The sequence below is a fragment of the Passer domesticus genome, chromosome Z (assembly GCF_036417665.1).
Source record: "Passer domesticus isolate bPasDom1 chromosome Z, bPasDom1.hap1, whole genome shotgun sequence".
Lineage (NCBI taxonomy): Eukaryota > Metazoa > Chordata > Aves > Passeriformes > Passeridae > Passer > Passer domesticus.
This window is the reverse complement of record NC_087512.1, coordinates 61255141-61271686: the sequence shown is the minus strand read 5'-3', so window position 1 is coordinate 61271686 and position 16546 is coordinate 61255141. Positions and strand designations below refer to the sequence as shown.

Here is a 16546-nt window from a genome sequence, read left to right as displayed (position 1 = left end):
ATAATAAATTGCAGAAACTTTTTTGCCTCATTGCTTTGGTTTTTCCAAGCTGCATGGTCCAGTGTGGGGGGGATGGAGATGACAGGTGCCATCTTGTCTTTGTCTGGGAAAACTACACTAGGTACTGTCTTTGGAGGGTGTTTTTGCTTTTTTTTGGTGAACACCCTTCCTCTGGGTGGAGCACTCTCCTTGTGTGTCTTCTTTTATGTACATTGTTCTTTATTTTGAGTTTTTCAGTAAAATTGTTGTTCCCACTTCTGGTCTCTCCTAGTATTTCCTGTGCTGTCAAAAGGGAATGGGGGAGGAGGGGCAGCTTGCATGGGGTAATTTTCCCATTGGGTTTTAAACCAGTGCAATTGGTCATGCCCTATTTTGCTGCAGTCACTGGTTTTCTACAGAGCTTCTGACTGCTGGCTGTGATTACTTTTCAGAGTGGTCTCAACTCACCTAAGAGGCCATCCTGTCATTTATCATATAGACTAAATAAGCAACTTTCACAACTTATTCCCAGATGTGAATTGTGGTGTTTTATTTGCTATGTTTTTCCTCCAAAGATCTGCCTTATCAGCATTTTCTTTAAAAAAAAATCAGAGCTAGAAAACCCACTGTGTAATAAGACATTACCTACCCAGCATGGCATCTGTCTCTGCACACATAGCATAATAAAATGCTCTAATATTTCTCACTTCTTCCTTTGTAAACTCTCCTGTGCAATTCTTGGTGTACGATGAGTAATAGTCTACTGGATGCATCTCTGAAAGAGAAGACCACTTGGGTATTTTAATAGCTTCATAATTTACCTGAAAATAAGAGGAAATTAACATTACTTTAGCAACTGAATTAAACAAGATTTTTAACACAGATTTAATTAAAAGAATTATAGCATAAATTCACAGTTCTCAATTTGTGGCCCAGGAAACACTAGCTGCTTAATTGTTACACCACGCAGCTACCTCCTCCATACATCCCCACAGTTCCACAGGTAAACTGTTTTTTAAAAACCTATGAAAATGTAATAGAAACTAAGGGTAGGAACCACAAATATGTGCTTCACCAACTGCTGTACATTTTTAAGAGAGATATCACAGAACACTCTTCTAGAATAGGTACAGAATATTAGCATAGAATCTTTGTAACTGTAGAATAACGATAAACCCATGGATCTAAAAGATTGGGTGTTATGTAGGACTAGAGAACAACACAGAAAACCATGTAGTCTGGCAAAGCCTCCAGGACGGTGATGACAAGTCTTGGCATCTTGATAAAAAGAATTGACTACATTAATCCAATTTTCTAGTACTTACTACATGTTTCTACATATGTCAATCCATTTAGTTATAAAGAAATGTAACATCAGTATGAAACCAAAAAGCCAATCTATTTGTATATTCAAACTATGCAGTCACAGATATTATCTGCTTCAGTACTAGCTTTAGAGTCTTGAAATTTGACATACACATTACCCTTGGCTGTCGTACTTGTAAATATTCCCTTAAATAAAAGTGAACTTGAGGCAATTTCCTTTTGTACTTTCACTTGTTACTTGGAGGAAAAGCTGGACAGCTAAACAAGTTGATAAATCTGCAAGAGTTCAAGCACCCACAAAGTAAAACCTGGCTTTGTAACAGTCAAATAGACACAACAAAATTTACGTTTCCTTAGGATCAATAGAAAAAAACACTGCTAGAAAAAAAATCATTAAGATAAAATAATAATGCTTCAGTTATGTTCTTACTGCTCAAGGTCCTTGGCTACATTTTGGAGTTACATTGTAGGCTTTGCAAATGGTATTTATTAGCTGCTTAAGATAAGAGCGCAAAAAGTGTCCCTCTCCATCCATTATTCTTTTCTACAGGACTTCTACAGCCCAGTTTTAAGTATTCACAAAGCCACAATCCCTTTGTCTATCTATGGTAATGTGCTGGGTAATCCAAAATGTTACTGTATTCCATATCTATCTGTGCCGTAAGATTGTTACTGTGCCTTTAAGACCCGAAAAGCATGGCTGGAACCAGAATTGCAGGGCAGCCTGGGGATGCCAGTAAAGGGACTGCCAGTAACAGGTCAAGAAACCCAGGCTGACTTCCTCTTCTGCTGAAATAGCAGACTCCGCTTCAGAGGGGGCTGATATGGGCAAGTTTCTGGGCTTCCAACTGTAGCAACTCGGAAAAACTGCATTTATCAAAAAGAAGCTGTTTTCCTAGTGATCTTTGCAAACTCTATAGGCAGCGAAGCTTGATCAGGGGATTGGGCCACCCCTAATCAGTGTCCAGAGACCAGTTTCCCCTGCTCCCTTCTCCAACACACCAGCAGATCAGAAGGTACCAGCACCTGATCTCCAGCACCAACACTGGTGGAATTCAGCCGGTGCAGGAGGAAGCAGCGAACAGCAGTGCTACTCCACATGTGCCAGAACTTCCCATCTGCCAGTAGACCTTCGTAAGCTTCAACCTTCCCAGGAGAGTTTGCTACCATCTGTTCCCTTTGTTTCTTGGAGGGCATGGTCACCTGTGGCAAGTGCCACCTTGAAAAGAGCCTGACACCACTTTCCCTTTGCCCCCTGCTGGCAGTCAGCAGTGGGGCACTGTCAGATTAGAAGGGGGCAACACCCCACCAGTGTGGGGTCTCTTTGTTCCTGTGGAGCTCCTGTGATTCAGCAAGTTTGTACCTGGTGATTACTCACTGCTATTTTTCGCATGTTGCTGTTTCACTTGTTAGAAAACTCACTTTTTCACTTTTATCTATTGGTATTGGTTCCTTATTGGTAGAAAGGGATTGGTTGAAACTAAGGGGAGGAACTCATTTTAGAATGACGACCTCTTTGAATTGTCTTAAACCAAGACACGTAATTCACAACTAGGAAAGAAGCCACATGTCCTGAAAAAAGGACAGCTTGTGTAAAATATAGGGGACCATCTCGTTAACAAAAGTGTTTCACAAACGTACCATGGTGACACTCTGTTCTGTATTACAGCCCAAATAAACAGGACATTTTATTCAGTTCTTAATCTATGCAACCAAACTTCTTCATGAGATTATCTCTGTGATTTTAAAAAACTGTCTCTTCCATAACCAAAAAAGAGCTACATTGCAGAAGAACCAGCCAACGGTCAGTAAATGGTAATATGTGGCCCACACAATGCAGTATGTATGCACAGTAGTGGGAAGGAGCCCAGCACTGTGTAGTTAAGGTATTCTGACTGGATAAAAGATGACAAAAATTTGTCAAAGATGTTATAACTGTCTGTGACTCAAAAAAAGTACCTATGCTTCCCAAGATACATCTAACCCAGCAGTCAGCACCCTGCAAGTTTTCCTTAATAACTAAGCTAGATCTTGCTTTTTGCAATTGAAAGGGGGTTTTTTTTCCCAAATTCTTCCTCTCCCCACAAACTTCTCACCATTCCCAGAAGAACGCACAACCCTCACCATTATGAAAAAAATTCACATCTCTCAACCTCCATTTGTAAATACTTTTTTCCTAAGTATTTGTATTTTTGGTACACCAAGATATAGAGGTTTAGCAGTTCTGTTATGGAAAAGGCCAAAAGTTACATAAATTGCACTGAAGGGGTTTTTTGAAGCATAAAGTCTTATCAACCCAATTCTAATTCTGCAGCTGGAGAGAATATTAATGCAATTAAATCTATTGTAGTACATTTATATTTTATGGCAGTTAATGGCAACTGGAAAATATACAAGACTGAAAAAAGGTATTTCTTCTTTGGATTGGAGTGCTATATCTTAGTTTTACACACACAGACATAAGGACACTTTCTTGAGCTTGAAAACCTACAGAAGCACAGAAAAAGTTAACAGAAAAGGAAGATTTCTGTTGTGTCTTATGTTGCTTTAGGTTCCAGGTCCATACTGCAGAAAAAGTCAACCTTTCACCATAGAACTCAGGCAAAATTATTACATATAGCATCATTTCCAACAAGCAAAATACAGAATATTCATAACAATGAGCTTCAGACCATTACCAAAATTAATTTACAGCTAAGAAGAGCAACAATCTCATTTTCCTTAATGTGTTTCTAGCCATTGAACTCCATACTTACTTAATGATTCAGTGACTACTGCCAACAAACCTTTTCCCACAACAGAGACAAATTTGTCACTTCTATTTTCTTAGCCTTTAATCAGAAATCTAACATCTCATTCAAGTACTTTCTTACTGTGTAGTGAAATATCAAAACTGGGTGTATCTTGAAAAATCAGGAATAAAATACTGTTTATAATAAGTACAGTTATTAATAAATTAATATTTAAATTTTACATTCACATACCTTTTCAAGCCAATAGGGAGATGTTAAAAATGTAGAGGATCCAAAATTTTCTCCTGCATAGGGTGATGGATACGGGTGTGGTAAATTTAGTCCCAAGTAAAGAATGAATGGTTGAGTAAAGTTAACAGCTTCTTCCTTTATCCAATTTACTGCTTTGTCAGTATTCCGCCAATCTGTTTCCATTACTCTAAACTGCTTCCTATGGCCTGTAAGTTTCACCATGGGTCTTCCTTCTTGTCGGAGCAGGAAGTTAACATCCCTAGTCCAAGCTTCCACACGGTTACTGAAAAATACATACATAAGTCACATACTCAACAGAAAATGTTTTCTTCACTTTTCCTCCAAGCAAAAAGCATTATGAATTCCTGAAGAACTTCCCCTATACTTTCAGCTGCAATCTATTTCCAATTCCTGCATAAAGGAGAATTGTTATTCAATTGAGCAATAATGATTGTGCATGTATTTCATACTCAGAATGTCAGCCTTTATATGTCTGCTTCTGAATCTTCTTTCTTATTTATTACCCATTTATGTCAGAATGGCTCTTCTCGCATCTACAAAATAATACTTAGAAATACCACTTCATCTTGTGGACCCTTCTCCACATTTTGGCACAAATTCACACACTATTTATTTGTAAATTGAGATTTTTATGTGAAAGAATCTAGTGGGAAATAACGTTACTTGTGCGGCTGTCTTTAGAAACAACATTCTGGATATGGCTTGTACTATTAATTAAACACACTTTAGACAAAAATCTGTAAGAATTATTTCTCTTGTATAAATCCTATCAAACAAATAACAGAAAAGAGTGTAAAGAAAGCAGAAGGAGGGAAAACTGGCAACATTTTAATGAGAAAATATTTTTTAAACAGATTTTCTAATGTCATGGAATTGTGTCTCTAAAACACTAAAAAAAAATCTGAGCTACAAATGTCCTTGTTTATTTGCTAGAGTGAATGATGGTGGACATTGGTAAGAGACAGACCTTGACTAATCTTCATGTTGTTCATGGCAATTTCAACATAACCAACCAAATTACAAAGAAAAGTATAAAACTGCTCCAAGTTTGATCACATGCTTTTATCAAAACACAACATTATTATTGTTTAAAGAGCATCTAACCAGTTTTATCCCCAAAGTGGATTTTACTAGTGCACTTTAACTTCCAGAAAAGCCATCTGTAACAATTGTTTTAACTTCTTGTTTAAAACTTATTGTTTTAACTTCTTGGCTCATAATTTCAACACAAACAGGCTTAAATAAATTACTTAGAACAAATTAAGATAACTGGTTTACAGAAAAAGCATGTTTCATAAACATTAAAATAAAATTATGACAAAGGAGTGTGTGGGTGTGTCTAATTGCACCCAACATCATAATACTGATTTATACAGAAAAAAAAATACTATGTAGGCCATAGGCCAGTCTGATTATCCAGTCAGACTGAGATTAGGATCAAGTTTAAAGAATAAAATCCCCTCATAACTAAAAAGGAAGCACTCAATAACTCTAACCTTTTTATTATTAAAGAAAAAGCTTCTCTTTATTATTATTTCTACTATGGACATAATCAGTGATATTGAGCATGTTCATAAAAACACCACAGAATGAAGATTCCCCAGCAGCCCATGGAGAAGATGGTGAGGAAGGCTGTCCCCCTGCAATCCATGGAATGGATATCCACTTGCAGCCTATGGAGTACCCCACATCAAAGCAAATGGATATCCAAAGAAGGCTGTGATCCTGTGGAAAGCCTGCACTGCACTTCCAGCAGTACCTGCATAGAAAGGAATCCAAGCTGGAGCTGGTTTACTGGCAGGACTTGTGACTCCCTGGGGAAACCCACACTGGAGCAGTTTGCTCCTGAAGGAGCACATCCTGGGGAAGGAACCCATGGTGGAGCACTTTGTAAAGAACATAAGCCCATGGGAAGGACTCACTTTGGAGAAATCAGTGGGGGACTGTCCTTTCAGTGGAGGAGGGACCCCACACTGAAGCAGAAGAAGTAAGAAGATCTCCTGATGAAGAATGAGTGGCAGAGACAATGTGTGATGAACTGACCACAGTCCCCATTCCCAAACCACTGTGAGTAGATGTGGTAGAGAATTTGGAAGTTAAGCCTGGATAGAAGGGTGGTGGAAAAGTGTTTTAAGATTTGGGTTTACCTGTCATTTGCTTACTCTGGCTTCTTATTAGCAATAAATGAAATTAATTTTCCTAAGTTAAGTCTGTTTTGCTGTGTACCTGAGTGATCTCTCTCTACCCTTATCTTCACCATTGAGCCACTGTTGTTTCTCCTTCCTGCTCACTGGAGGAGGTGGAGTCACAAAACAGTTTGTTCTGTCATGGTGGCCCTGGTGTGTCCATTCAGGGTCAACCCATCACAACAGAACAAGTCTTTGAACATTTACGGCCTTCAAAAAAACCTCTCAAAACCTCTGACATTTTGTGATAGTAGGCTTAATATTTAATTGTTACGAGTATGGGGTTTTGTTCTGCTTTTCCTACACTGTTAGTATTACCAGGAAGTCAGGAAGTCTTAAGGCAAGGCAAGGCAAGGCAGTTTATGAATTTCACTTAGGGAGAAATAATACCAGTGGTAGAAAATAATGATTCACGTTGAGCAAAACCAGATTCTGTATTACATTTCAGCTACAGGTAAAAGCCAAAGTACAGAGATACATACTTTGGCTTTTGCCTGTACAGAGTAAGTAAAAGTACAGAAGCAAGCTTGCTTCTCCATAAAGTTGCAGGACAGATCTCTGCTAGGTACCTAACACAATTTCTTTTAAGTTAAAGCTACTATCATTTCAACTGGAGACTGAAACAATGTGACGGCACACTACATGATTTCTTCACTACTGCCCACTCCACAGCAGGAGAATCCACCTGATTACCTTACTGAATGATGTCCAGAAGTAAAGTCCAATTTCCCAATCTTCTGCGTATGGTAGCCATGCTCCTCCATGAGATCCATCCATGTTACATAATCTGGATCTAGACCTTTGAAGTTATTCCAAGATTCTGTTATATGAGTGAAAAGACCACTCCACATAGCTGGCAAAAAAAAAAAATTATGAGTGATTAGTACTCCCCACCTATAAGGTTGGAAAGGGATTAATCTTCTCATTATTACAGAGGTATAAAGACCAACCTGTGATACAATAGAACAAGGAATACAAAGTATTACCCTTCCAAATCTTACTTCATTACCAAGACAAGTATCAAAATTTACTCAAATAATCCCCAGAATTGCAGAAGAAGGTTCCATCTTTCCAGGCACTATGCAATCATTAAATCAAGTTCTAATTAGATCAGAAAATATTCCTCTTGATTTCTGAAAGAAAATGGCATGGTAGTACAGATCCTGATGAAACAATTCTGTATTTACACTTTTCAGAGTATTAGTTACCCTTACTACAGTTAGATTTAATGTGAGTTTAAAGTTAAGTATATTTGTGGAGAGAATTACAATATAGTATTCTTATAAATACAACATGCCCTCAATTTTACTCTTTTGGGTAATCTACTTCACTACCAGTTGCAGAAACAAAGTGAGAATATTAAAGAAGATACCACAAAGAAAGGAAGCCAAAGCAAGTGTTGCAAAGGAACTATAAGGGGAGATTTTTAAAGTGAATTCCTATTTTTTTGCAGCTTATCAAGAATTTGCTCTTTCCAGTGCTAATTTAGAGTTAAAGGTAGTCCCAGAACAGAACTAAGTCATTCACAAGCAATAGAAATATCCTGTAAGCAAAGTGCATCAACCCCACATGGCAATACTGGTCCTTTCCCCACCCCAAAACCCTCTTTCCCACTATTTCTTGTGGTATCATCCCTGACACCTCCACAACAGATGCACCTTCAGTTCCTTGCAGGTATCCAAGCTCCTGGCTAAGCAAAAGATGTCCTGCTGGTTCAGAGCCCCACGTAGTCACAGCTATCTATAACACTACACATAACTGATAAATCGTTTAATTCATTATGCACTTTCTTTCCCACAGGAATACCAATGTGCCATTTTCAAAAACCTCCTAAAATTAAATAACATAAAGTATTATTCTTAGCAATAAAAATTGGCTGAAAGACTCAAACATCAAGAAAAGGAAAGAAAGTCGAACTGCTTGCTCATGTAACATCACCCACTTAAAATGTGACCATGAGAAAAAAGAAATGGGGACTAGCTAATCAATAAAGAGAATATTAAAAACGTAACACTGTATTTGACTTCCTTTGTCTGCTGCTTCTTTCAGTGTATGCTTTGAGAGGAAGGGGGACCTTTCTATAGCTACAGATTAAGGAGGGTCTTTCAACAAAAAGGTAGAAATGTTTTAAGATGTAATCTTTGATTGAGGAATATAGTTTCCTTCCATCTTCCTAGCAAATTCTGCAAGTGTGAGATTGAACACAGAACAAGAATTGCCTTAAGTAAAGAAAAACATGGAAGTATTAAATTAAAGCTACTGAAAGATGCATCATGTGTCTAGAAGACAGCAGCAACTACCACTTTATTCAGCTATTACTATTTATAACTCTTTGCTGAATAGAGGAAAGATATTTATTAACTTTGTATTGGGAAGAGAGAGTAGTTCTGAGTGTATTTTCAGCACTGCAGCAGAACAAATAGATGATTTCTCTACATATCCCAGAGATTTTTTAAAAATCTGAAGCTTCAATGGAGTTTGTAAAAATATTTGGGAGCTTACACTTAACTGAAAAAAAGGAGAAACAAAAAAATAAAGGAGGAAACATAAGAAACAGAAGAGATAAACAGATGAAAGAGAAGAATACCATAAGAATTCAAACACAAACTAAAAAAAAAAGGATCATACTAAAAACAAAACAAATCCCTCCCCATTAAATAATTTCAGATTTCCCATCATTACCACATATTTAAATTGACATGCGCAATTATTTATCTGGTGTTTTGCTTGGTTCTACCTGCACGGGAAGGACAACAAATTGGAGAATTGGTGTAGGCATTGAGAAAGACAGTGCCATGTCTTTTCATAAAATTTATGGAAGGTAAATCCACAGTCTGATTTCCTGGCAAAAATGTCAAGCGTCCATCCTGCAATGAGACAAAAGCAACACATAAACATGATTAATGCAAACTATCAGCTGCATTAATTCATGTATTTGTTACCACAGACTGGTGTTGCTCAAATGCTGCCAATTCTAAGCAGGTTTGGAAAACAGTGTTGAGAAGCTCTAAGTAGAAAAAAAAAATAAAATGGATCACTTTTGAAAAAGTGCAATGGAAAAGGGCTTCTTTATAGTAAAATTAATTCCACTGTATATCACTATACATATTCCAAGCTCCAGTTCTTCAGGGGTGGGGTCCTACCATGACACATTCAATGGGAATGGGTACAGTGAAAGGTAAAAAGGAGTAAGTGCACACATCTACATTGGGATTCAGCCTAGTAGATATTTCTGTGAAACCATCATTGATTCCTCCTCCTTTCTAAAGGTTTATCCATACCACTTCTCTGTGAACTTATTTGAAACTATGGACTGGAAAAGGGATTAGAAAGCTAAAGAAATGCTATTCTCCCACAGAAATCCCACCCACAATGGTTCCCTTTTGATACTTCCATAGTGCTAATTTTGATGTTTTCATAATGCTCATTTAATTTTAATAACCTATTTGTTTAGACAGATTTTTCAATCAGTAACTTAAAAAATATTAAACATTTTGAATAGGTAATTTAACAGCAAAAGATTATCATCACATGAAACCAGGTTCCATGCAGAGTGCCATATTTCATGTCATTCTGTTTTATCTGTCACTTTTATTCCTTTCCTTGGTTGAACAAGATGTGCCAACACAGCCCCAGCCTGACTGGCTCTTCAGTGAACAGACAGGCGACAGTGTATCTACAGTTTTAACTGCCAAAAAAAGTAATTCCTAGCATTTGGTTTCTGGCAGAAATACTCTTGGATAACCCAGCATTGTAGACACTCACTTCATTTGGCATCAGTAGAGCTAACTTCAGCACCCCAGACTCTGACCTCAGCTCATATCAGAACATGCTAAATGAGCAATCACTTAATCTTGTATACTATTACAAATGGCCATCTTGAGCAAACAATAGGACAAACTGGAAATAAAGCTGTAACACACAATAAGAACTTGAACAAAACTTTGGGCTGAAAGTGCTCTTTAGAAAGTTACCCTGGTTGCAGCCAGGATAGGGTTCAGGACAGGGTTTTTTTGCAGTAGCCAGGAGGGGACAAGGCTAAGACATGGAGGTTATTGTGTACCACCTCGTGTCATTTTCCAGGAACAGGGGAAGGGGTCCTTTCCATGTCAGAGTAGTGTGGCAGCCAACAGGTACTATTGGGCTCTGCATAGCAGAGTGGTGAGCTCAAATGTGAATTGCTCACCCCTCTTGTACATTTTTGTATACTAATTTTATTATTGTTATTGTTCTAGTAAACTGTTCAAGTTCTGCTGTTTCTAGTAAATCATTCTTACCCCATCCATGATCTTTATCTTTTGTGTCTCCAATTCTCTGCTCTAGCCTGCCACAGAGTAATGGGAGGGGGACAGAGAAGTGAGCAAGTGGCACATGGTTTGGAGTGATTTCAGTGAGAACACTAAATTGGAGAATACTATTCCTAAACCATGACAAAAGTACTCAACTGCTGTGCAGTCCTGTCAACAACACACTCTTAAGTTTCTCCAACAAAGTCTTGTTTGAACAGCTGGAGACAAGAGCTCCTTACATTAATACTGCGATACCATATTCAACGACACAGCAGCAAAATAACTCCATATTGTTGGTGTCACTGCATGCTTGGGGTACTGTGACATGATTATTGTTTCTACAGATGAAAGGGTATTCAGTGAAAGTAGTAAGTGTCTTGAATTGGCTGAGCAGGTGGAAGCTCAATAGCTATTTCAGGAAATCCATCCCCTAAAAACTGCATAGGATTTCTAGGTTTTGAAATACCTAAGGAAATAAAATTACTTTAACACAAACAAGCACCTTTCATCCAGAAACTTGAGTTGCATTGCAAGCAAAGCTTGTCATCCATCACACAGTAAATTTCAAGTAGCAATTCAGGAGCTGAATTGCCTACTAGCACATTTCAGCAGGAAACCCATGGAATAGCACAATGCCTAGTGTGACACAGCAGCAGAAAGCTAGCTGTTCAAGCAAAAGGCCACTGTTCTGCACGCCAAACACAATCCAGCATCACTGTGAAGAAAATTCTTGTCCCACTTGGCAAAATAGCTGTGATTCCTACATAGGCAGTGTGACCCACAGCAAAGGCAGGCATGCTTTTTAATAAAAGCCCAGACCTTTTAACAGCCTGCAGGACTTAAGGTTTTTTCCAGAAAAACTGTTAGTTTCAACAGTACCCCATCCTTCCTATTCTCTACTAGTGATGTAATCAAAATGGTTCATCTATTTCTACCTTCAAATCCATCTCAGAAGAAAAGCTTATACAACACATTTTTCTTACTATACTCTGTATGCACACTATGCAATGATGACACTTTTCAAAAGAGCACCTTGTTGTTTCCATAAGAATTCCACAAAAATTGTGGGGTTTATCTTTTTCTTTTTTAAGGGTTACCTCATTAATCACTGTAATACGGCTTACAAGAATCTTCCTGCTTAAAGGAGACATATAAAAGTTCACCAAAGTTTGGTGAATTAGCAGCCTCTGCTACCATCTGGATGTAAAATGGACATTGACTAACCCTCTGGATCTTAAATACTGTAATTTTAACTATTGGTAAACAGACTTCTAGTAAAAGCTGGAAATTTGGAGAGAAAAATACGCATTATTTTTGAATATTAATAGAGACTACTGAAAATAAAATTAACAGAGAATAGAGTCAAAGAAAGGAAAGTCAATAAGGAGCTATTACATAAATAAAGAAGGAGCTATTTCTTTATCTTTGAAATCACAATGAATGCATTTAAAGATAGGGTTTGAAAAAAGATAATACGTGTTTACCAAATATTTAGGAAAAAGTCATCTCAAGAAAAACCAGCAGCAGGCAAGAAGCCAACTGCTTTTATCTGTGCAGTCAAGGAGGGAAGCCCAAGAAGGCTAGGGATCAAATTCTGCAATAGTGGAAGAGAAGCGATGAAATGTGAAAGCACCTGGAGCTTAACACCATGGAGCTTATGTTCGATTCCACAACAAGGAGTGTTTAGGTGAGTCAGAAAAACCAAGGCTCCTCAGAGTAAAACACATCAAAGCATTTCTAGTGTGCTGGCGGGCACAGTGAGAAAACTGTGAAGATACATGCAAGGATTAGTATTTTTGAGTGGAAAAACTTCTGTGTCTGAAGGATAAACCAAATATGTTAATAAATCACTGTAATGAAGCCTCTAGATGCTTACTGCCATAGATACACGTCTGACAAGTTTACTTTGTTGTTATACCTTATAACAGCCTCAATAAACCAGTACTTGGCACTCAGTAAGTCAAGTGATTCTAGAAATCGCTATCCCATTTGTTGTGGAGACTTAACATTCATAGGATTTACAATGGGAAGGGTACCAGGGTTTAGTGACCTTGCTTGCCGTCAGGCTTTTCAAACGAACCGAAGAGCATTCGCTTTACACACCAGCCCTGTTCCAGGGGTGGCTGCCCTGCCTCAGAGTCCCGTTGGCACGCCCCGCTCCCGGGCGACAAGCTGTATCACACCAGACCGTGGGAGCCACCTGGGCAGAGCTTTTCGGCTGCTATGAAGCCTCTGATGCGAGCAAGGCACACCCTTCTGGGAAGCGGGCCGCATTTGGCTCGGAACACTGGGGGTGCAAGTGTCCCGCCGCACGGCGGGCCCGCTGCCGCTCCTGCCGCTGCCCCTGCTCTGCCGCTGCTGCTCCTGCCGCTCCTCCGCTGTCCCTGCCGCTCCTGCCCCTGCCCCTGCTCCTGCCCCTGCCGCTGCCGCTGCCGCTCCTGCCCCTGCCCCTGCTCCTGCCCCTGCTCCTGCCCCTGCCCCTGCCCCTGCTCCTGCTCCTGCTCCTGCCCCTGCCCCTGCCCCTGCCCCTGCCCCTGCTCCTGCCCCTGCCCCTGCCCCTGCTCCTGCTCCTGCCCCTGCCCCTGCTCCTGCCCCTGCCCCTGCTCCTGCTCCTGCTCCTGCTCCTGCCCCTGCCCCTGCTCCTGCTCCTGCCCCTGCCCCTGCTCCTGCCCCTGCCCCTGCTCCTGCTCCTGCCCCTGCCCCTGCTCCTGCTCCTGCCCCTGCCCCTGCCGAGCCTCCGGCGCCCCGCGCACTAACCTCCCGTTTGCGCATGCCCGTGCCTCTGGCCTAGGTAATGCAGCCAATGCGGCCGCGGTGTCTGGTGCTCTGTAGTTCCGTCCAGGCCACCGCGGAGGATTTCTCTCCCCCACCCTGACCTGTCAGCGTGCCCTTCCACGCCCCGATCACTCACCAAGGAGTCGCAGGCCACCAACACCACATTAGATCGGGGCTGGGCCCCGGGGGTGGTGGGCCGCGGCCTTGTTCCCGCCCCGGAGGCCACGAGGAGCAGCGCCAGACCGGCTAGCCCCAGCGGCCCGCTGTCTCGCATCGCCCCGCCACCGTGGCCTCCAACTCTCTAACCGAGGAGCAGCAGCTCCGAAAACAGATTCCGGGTCTCTGGCCACAGCGTAAAGTTAAGCCCCACCGGACGCTACCCGCTCGCTGCGGCCTACAACTCCCACAGTGCCCAAGGCGCCGGCCTGCAATTCCCAGCGTGCCCGGGAAGAGGAAACTACATCTCCCGCGGTGCCCCGAGAGAAAATGGCGGCTGCCCTGGCTCGTCACTGCCCCGCGTCGCAGTGCGCGTGAGCCGGGTGGCGGCTGAGGTGGCGGACGCGGCGGCGGCTGCAGGTGCTGTGCTGTGCTGTGCTGTGCTGGCTCGGTCCGCCGCGGCTTTCCCTGGGGGGGCTGCGGGCGTGGGTTGCCTGCCCAGGCCGTTCGCGGCCCCGGACCCCATGGGCGGGCCCTGGACCCCACCCGCCGGCCAGCCGGGCTGGAGGGCCTCGCCCTGGGGTCGGCCGCCTCCCCGGTGCCCAGGTCTGCGCCGAAGTGGTGTTTTGCCTGTAGGTGACTGTGCAGCTCATGCTGCACAGTGCCCGCGGTGGGGTGCTTTTATGATGGCCGAAGAATCTGTTCCCTCGTAGGAAGCAAATTTATCTCCCGGAACTGCTGAGCAATGCAAGTCCGTCAGATTTATTTACAGGTTCTGAGGGAATCTTTGAAATTCGATGTCGTCCTGTGTCAACCCATTCCTTTGCAGCTCCTAAAAAGTTTTTTTTTGTTCTTCAGCTGGTCCTTTTCATCTTTTTGGGTGCTGGCAGCAGCAGTGTTATTCCTCAGTCTCATCCTATTTTGACAGTTTTGACTGTGGTGTTTCTAAAGTTCATTTTGGTGTACAACATACACCAAAGCATTGCAAGATTGTGTTTAAAAGCGTGAATGCCTGTTTGCTGTGCTCTTAAATGCTTTTTCTTTTTTGGTTCCTGGCAGTAGTCAGAAGCAGAATCTGCTGTAAGCATGCGTGAAGGGAGAGGAGCAGGGTCGGCCACACCGGCGTGTGACACATAGCCATGGTGGTGCTGTGGAAAGCACACAAGAAACACCCCGATTCTTAGCAGCCGCTGGGTTCTTAAGCCCGGTTCACTGCTTAGTTTCTTTTTAAAGAGGAGCTGCTATGTGTAGGGTGTTTTCTCCTAAGTGTGACTACAGGCTCTTAAAACACCTCTTCCTTAAATTTATCTTAACCTGTAAAAAAGTTTCATTCTTGGATAGCTACTTTGTATCATTTAACTCTTTGGAATAATGACTGTATCCTGCATTAGAGCTAAATGTGAGTCGTTTCAATCCTGCGGTCTTTTTCATCAGTTTGTGGTACTGTAAGCATTTTGGCATACTGCACTATATTTCTCTGTTTAAAATAACCTCTGTGCAATAAAGGTATAAACATTTTGTATGTGTCAGAATGTCTGCTTTTACAAGAACTGATGACACTTCCTTTGTATTTAGCAGCCACAATGTCAAATAAGGAGGTGAAGGCAGCATTAAAGAGTGCTAGAGATGCAATAAGAAATAAACAGTATAAGGAGGCCTTAAAATATTGCAAGGTAATTAAATTTATACTTGGAAGGTAAGTTTGGGGCTTTTTGCACATTTTGTTCTTTTTCTGATACCTCTACAGCTGTATAATTAATAGTGCAGAGTGTAGGGTACCTTATTGGGGTGGATTTTCAGGTTTAACTTAATTGATTATTTGTGTTAGTTTCCCACATGTAAAATTTTATTCCCTTTCCTTTTGCATTTGCTTACTTGTGTTGATAAGAGTATTAAGTCTAGAGTGATAGAGATAAAAATCTGTTCCTAATCCAGACCTCCTAGGAGTGCTTTAATTGCTGAGCTGCAGATACAGGTTACTAGCTCAACTCTTCAGGTATGAAGCATCTTCTGGTATAAGAAACTGAAGTTACTAATCTCAGCATCTTCCTTGAAATTACTTCACTCCTAATATTGGCATATAAAATAATCCACCAAACTGTAGTGATAAAACTCAGTACATGGATCTATAAGTTACATTTCTTTAATCAGTTTTACTTAAAATTGTGTATTTTTAGGCAGTCTTGAAGCAAGAAAAAAATAACTACAATGCTTGGGTATTCATTGGCTTGGCAGCTGCTGAGTTAGAGCAGCCTGATCAGGCCAAAGGAGCATACAAGAAGGCCATTGAACTTGAACCAGACCAATTACTGGCATGGCAGGTGTGTGAATATCCACTTTTTGTTTCCCTCAAAAGTATCACTATGGAGTTAAATATAGGAATAAAGCAGAGTTAAGGCATGTGTTATCTTGTTTTCTTGATACCCTTAAGTTCCACAGAAGCTTTGGAGTAGATGGGGTTCCTGTTAGTTGTGTGTCCAATGTAAAATCATGATGAACTTTATTTTCAGTATATTTGAGTTTGTATTTCTTGTGTAGACTACACAGCTGTGAGACGTGCAAGGGAGAACACGAATTGAAACAAATACAGTAAATTTGTCCACGTAAAAATTTCTATGCTTGTAACACAAGAAACACTTGACAGTTCTTCTCTTACGGAGAGAAAATGTTGTATCTAATAATGTATTTTTCCAGCTTTCAGCATCAAGTGGATTGTTAATGAATGTTGTTACTTGAAAGCAAAAGTGTACATTTAAAATAGCTGTGTGGTATGTGCATTAGAGCCTATTGCAATATGGATTTACGACCTACAGTTTTGTTATGTATTGAT

At 40.9% G+C, this 16546-nt stretch overlaps 2 protein-coding genes across 11 annotated transcripts in view; one reads left to right on the top strand and one right to left on the bottom strand.

Moving 5' to 3' along the window:
• Window positions 1-13970, bottom strand: part of ARSK (arylsulfatase family member K) — a 55966-nt gene extending 41996 nt beyond the window's left edge. For 4 of the 9 annotated variants that reach the window (XR_010352642.1, XR_010352643.1, XR_010352644.1 and 1 more), the window contains exons 1-5: window positions 13697-13970; window positions 9234-9363; window positions 7190-7349; window positions 4290-4572; window positions 629-800 (exon numbers count right to left, since the gene is read on the bottom strand). Coding sequence is in view for 6 of the 9 variants with exons in the window: in XM_064403778.1 (XP_064259848.1) it covers window positions 629-800; window positions 4290-4572; window positions 7190-7349; window positions 9234-9363; window positions 13697-13834 (883 nt within the window). In the remaining 3 variants the exon portion in view is untranslated. The other 5 variants (XM_064403781.1, XM_064403779.1, XM_064403780.1 and 2 more) reach the window with 5 other exon arrangements.
• A 75-nt stretch (window positions 13971-14045) lies between these two features.
• The window catches only part of SKIC3 (SKI3 subunit of superkiller complex), a 48269-nt gene continuing 45768 nt past the window's right edge, over window positions 14046-16546 (top strand). Inside the window, exons 1-3 of one of the 2 annotated variants that reach the window (XM_064403776.1) lie at window positions 14046-14136; window positions 15292-15389; window positions 15894-16037. In XM_064403776.1, the coding sequence (XP_064259846.1) occupies window positions 15300-15389; window positions 15894-16037 (234 nt within the window). In that variant the 5' untranslated portion in view covers window positions 14046-14136; window positions 15292-15299. The remainder of the gene's footprint in view (window positions 14137-15291; window positions 15390-15893; window positions 16038-16546) is intronic. The other variant, XM_064403775.1, reaches the window with a different exon arrangement.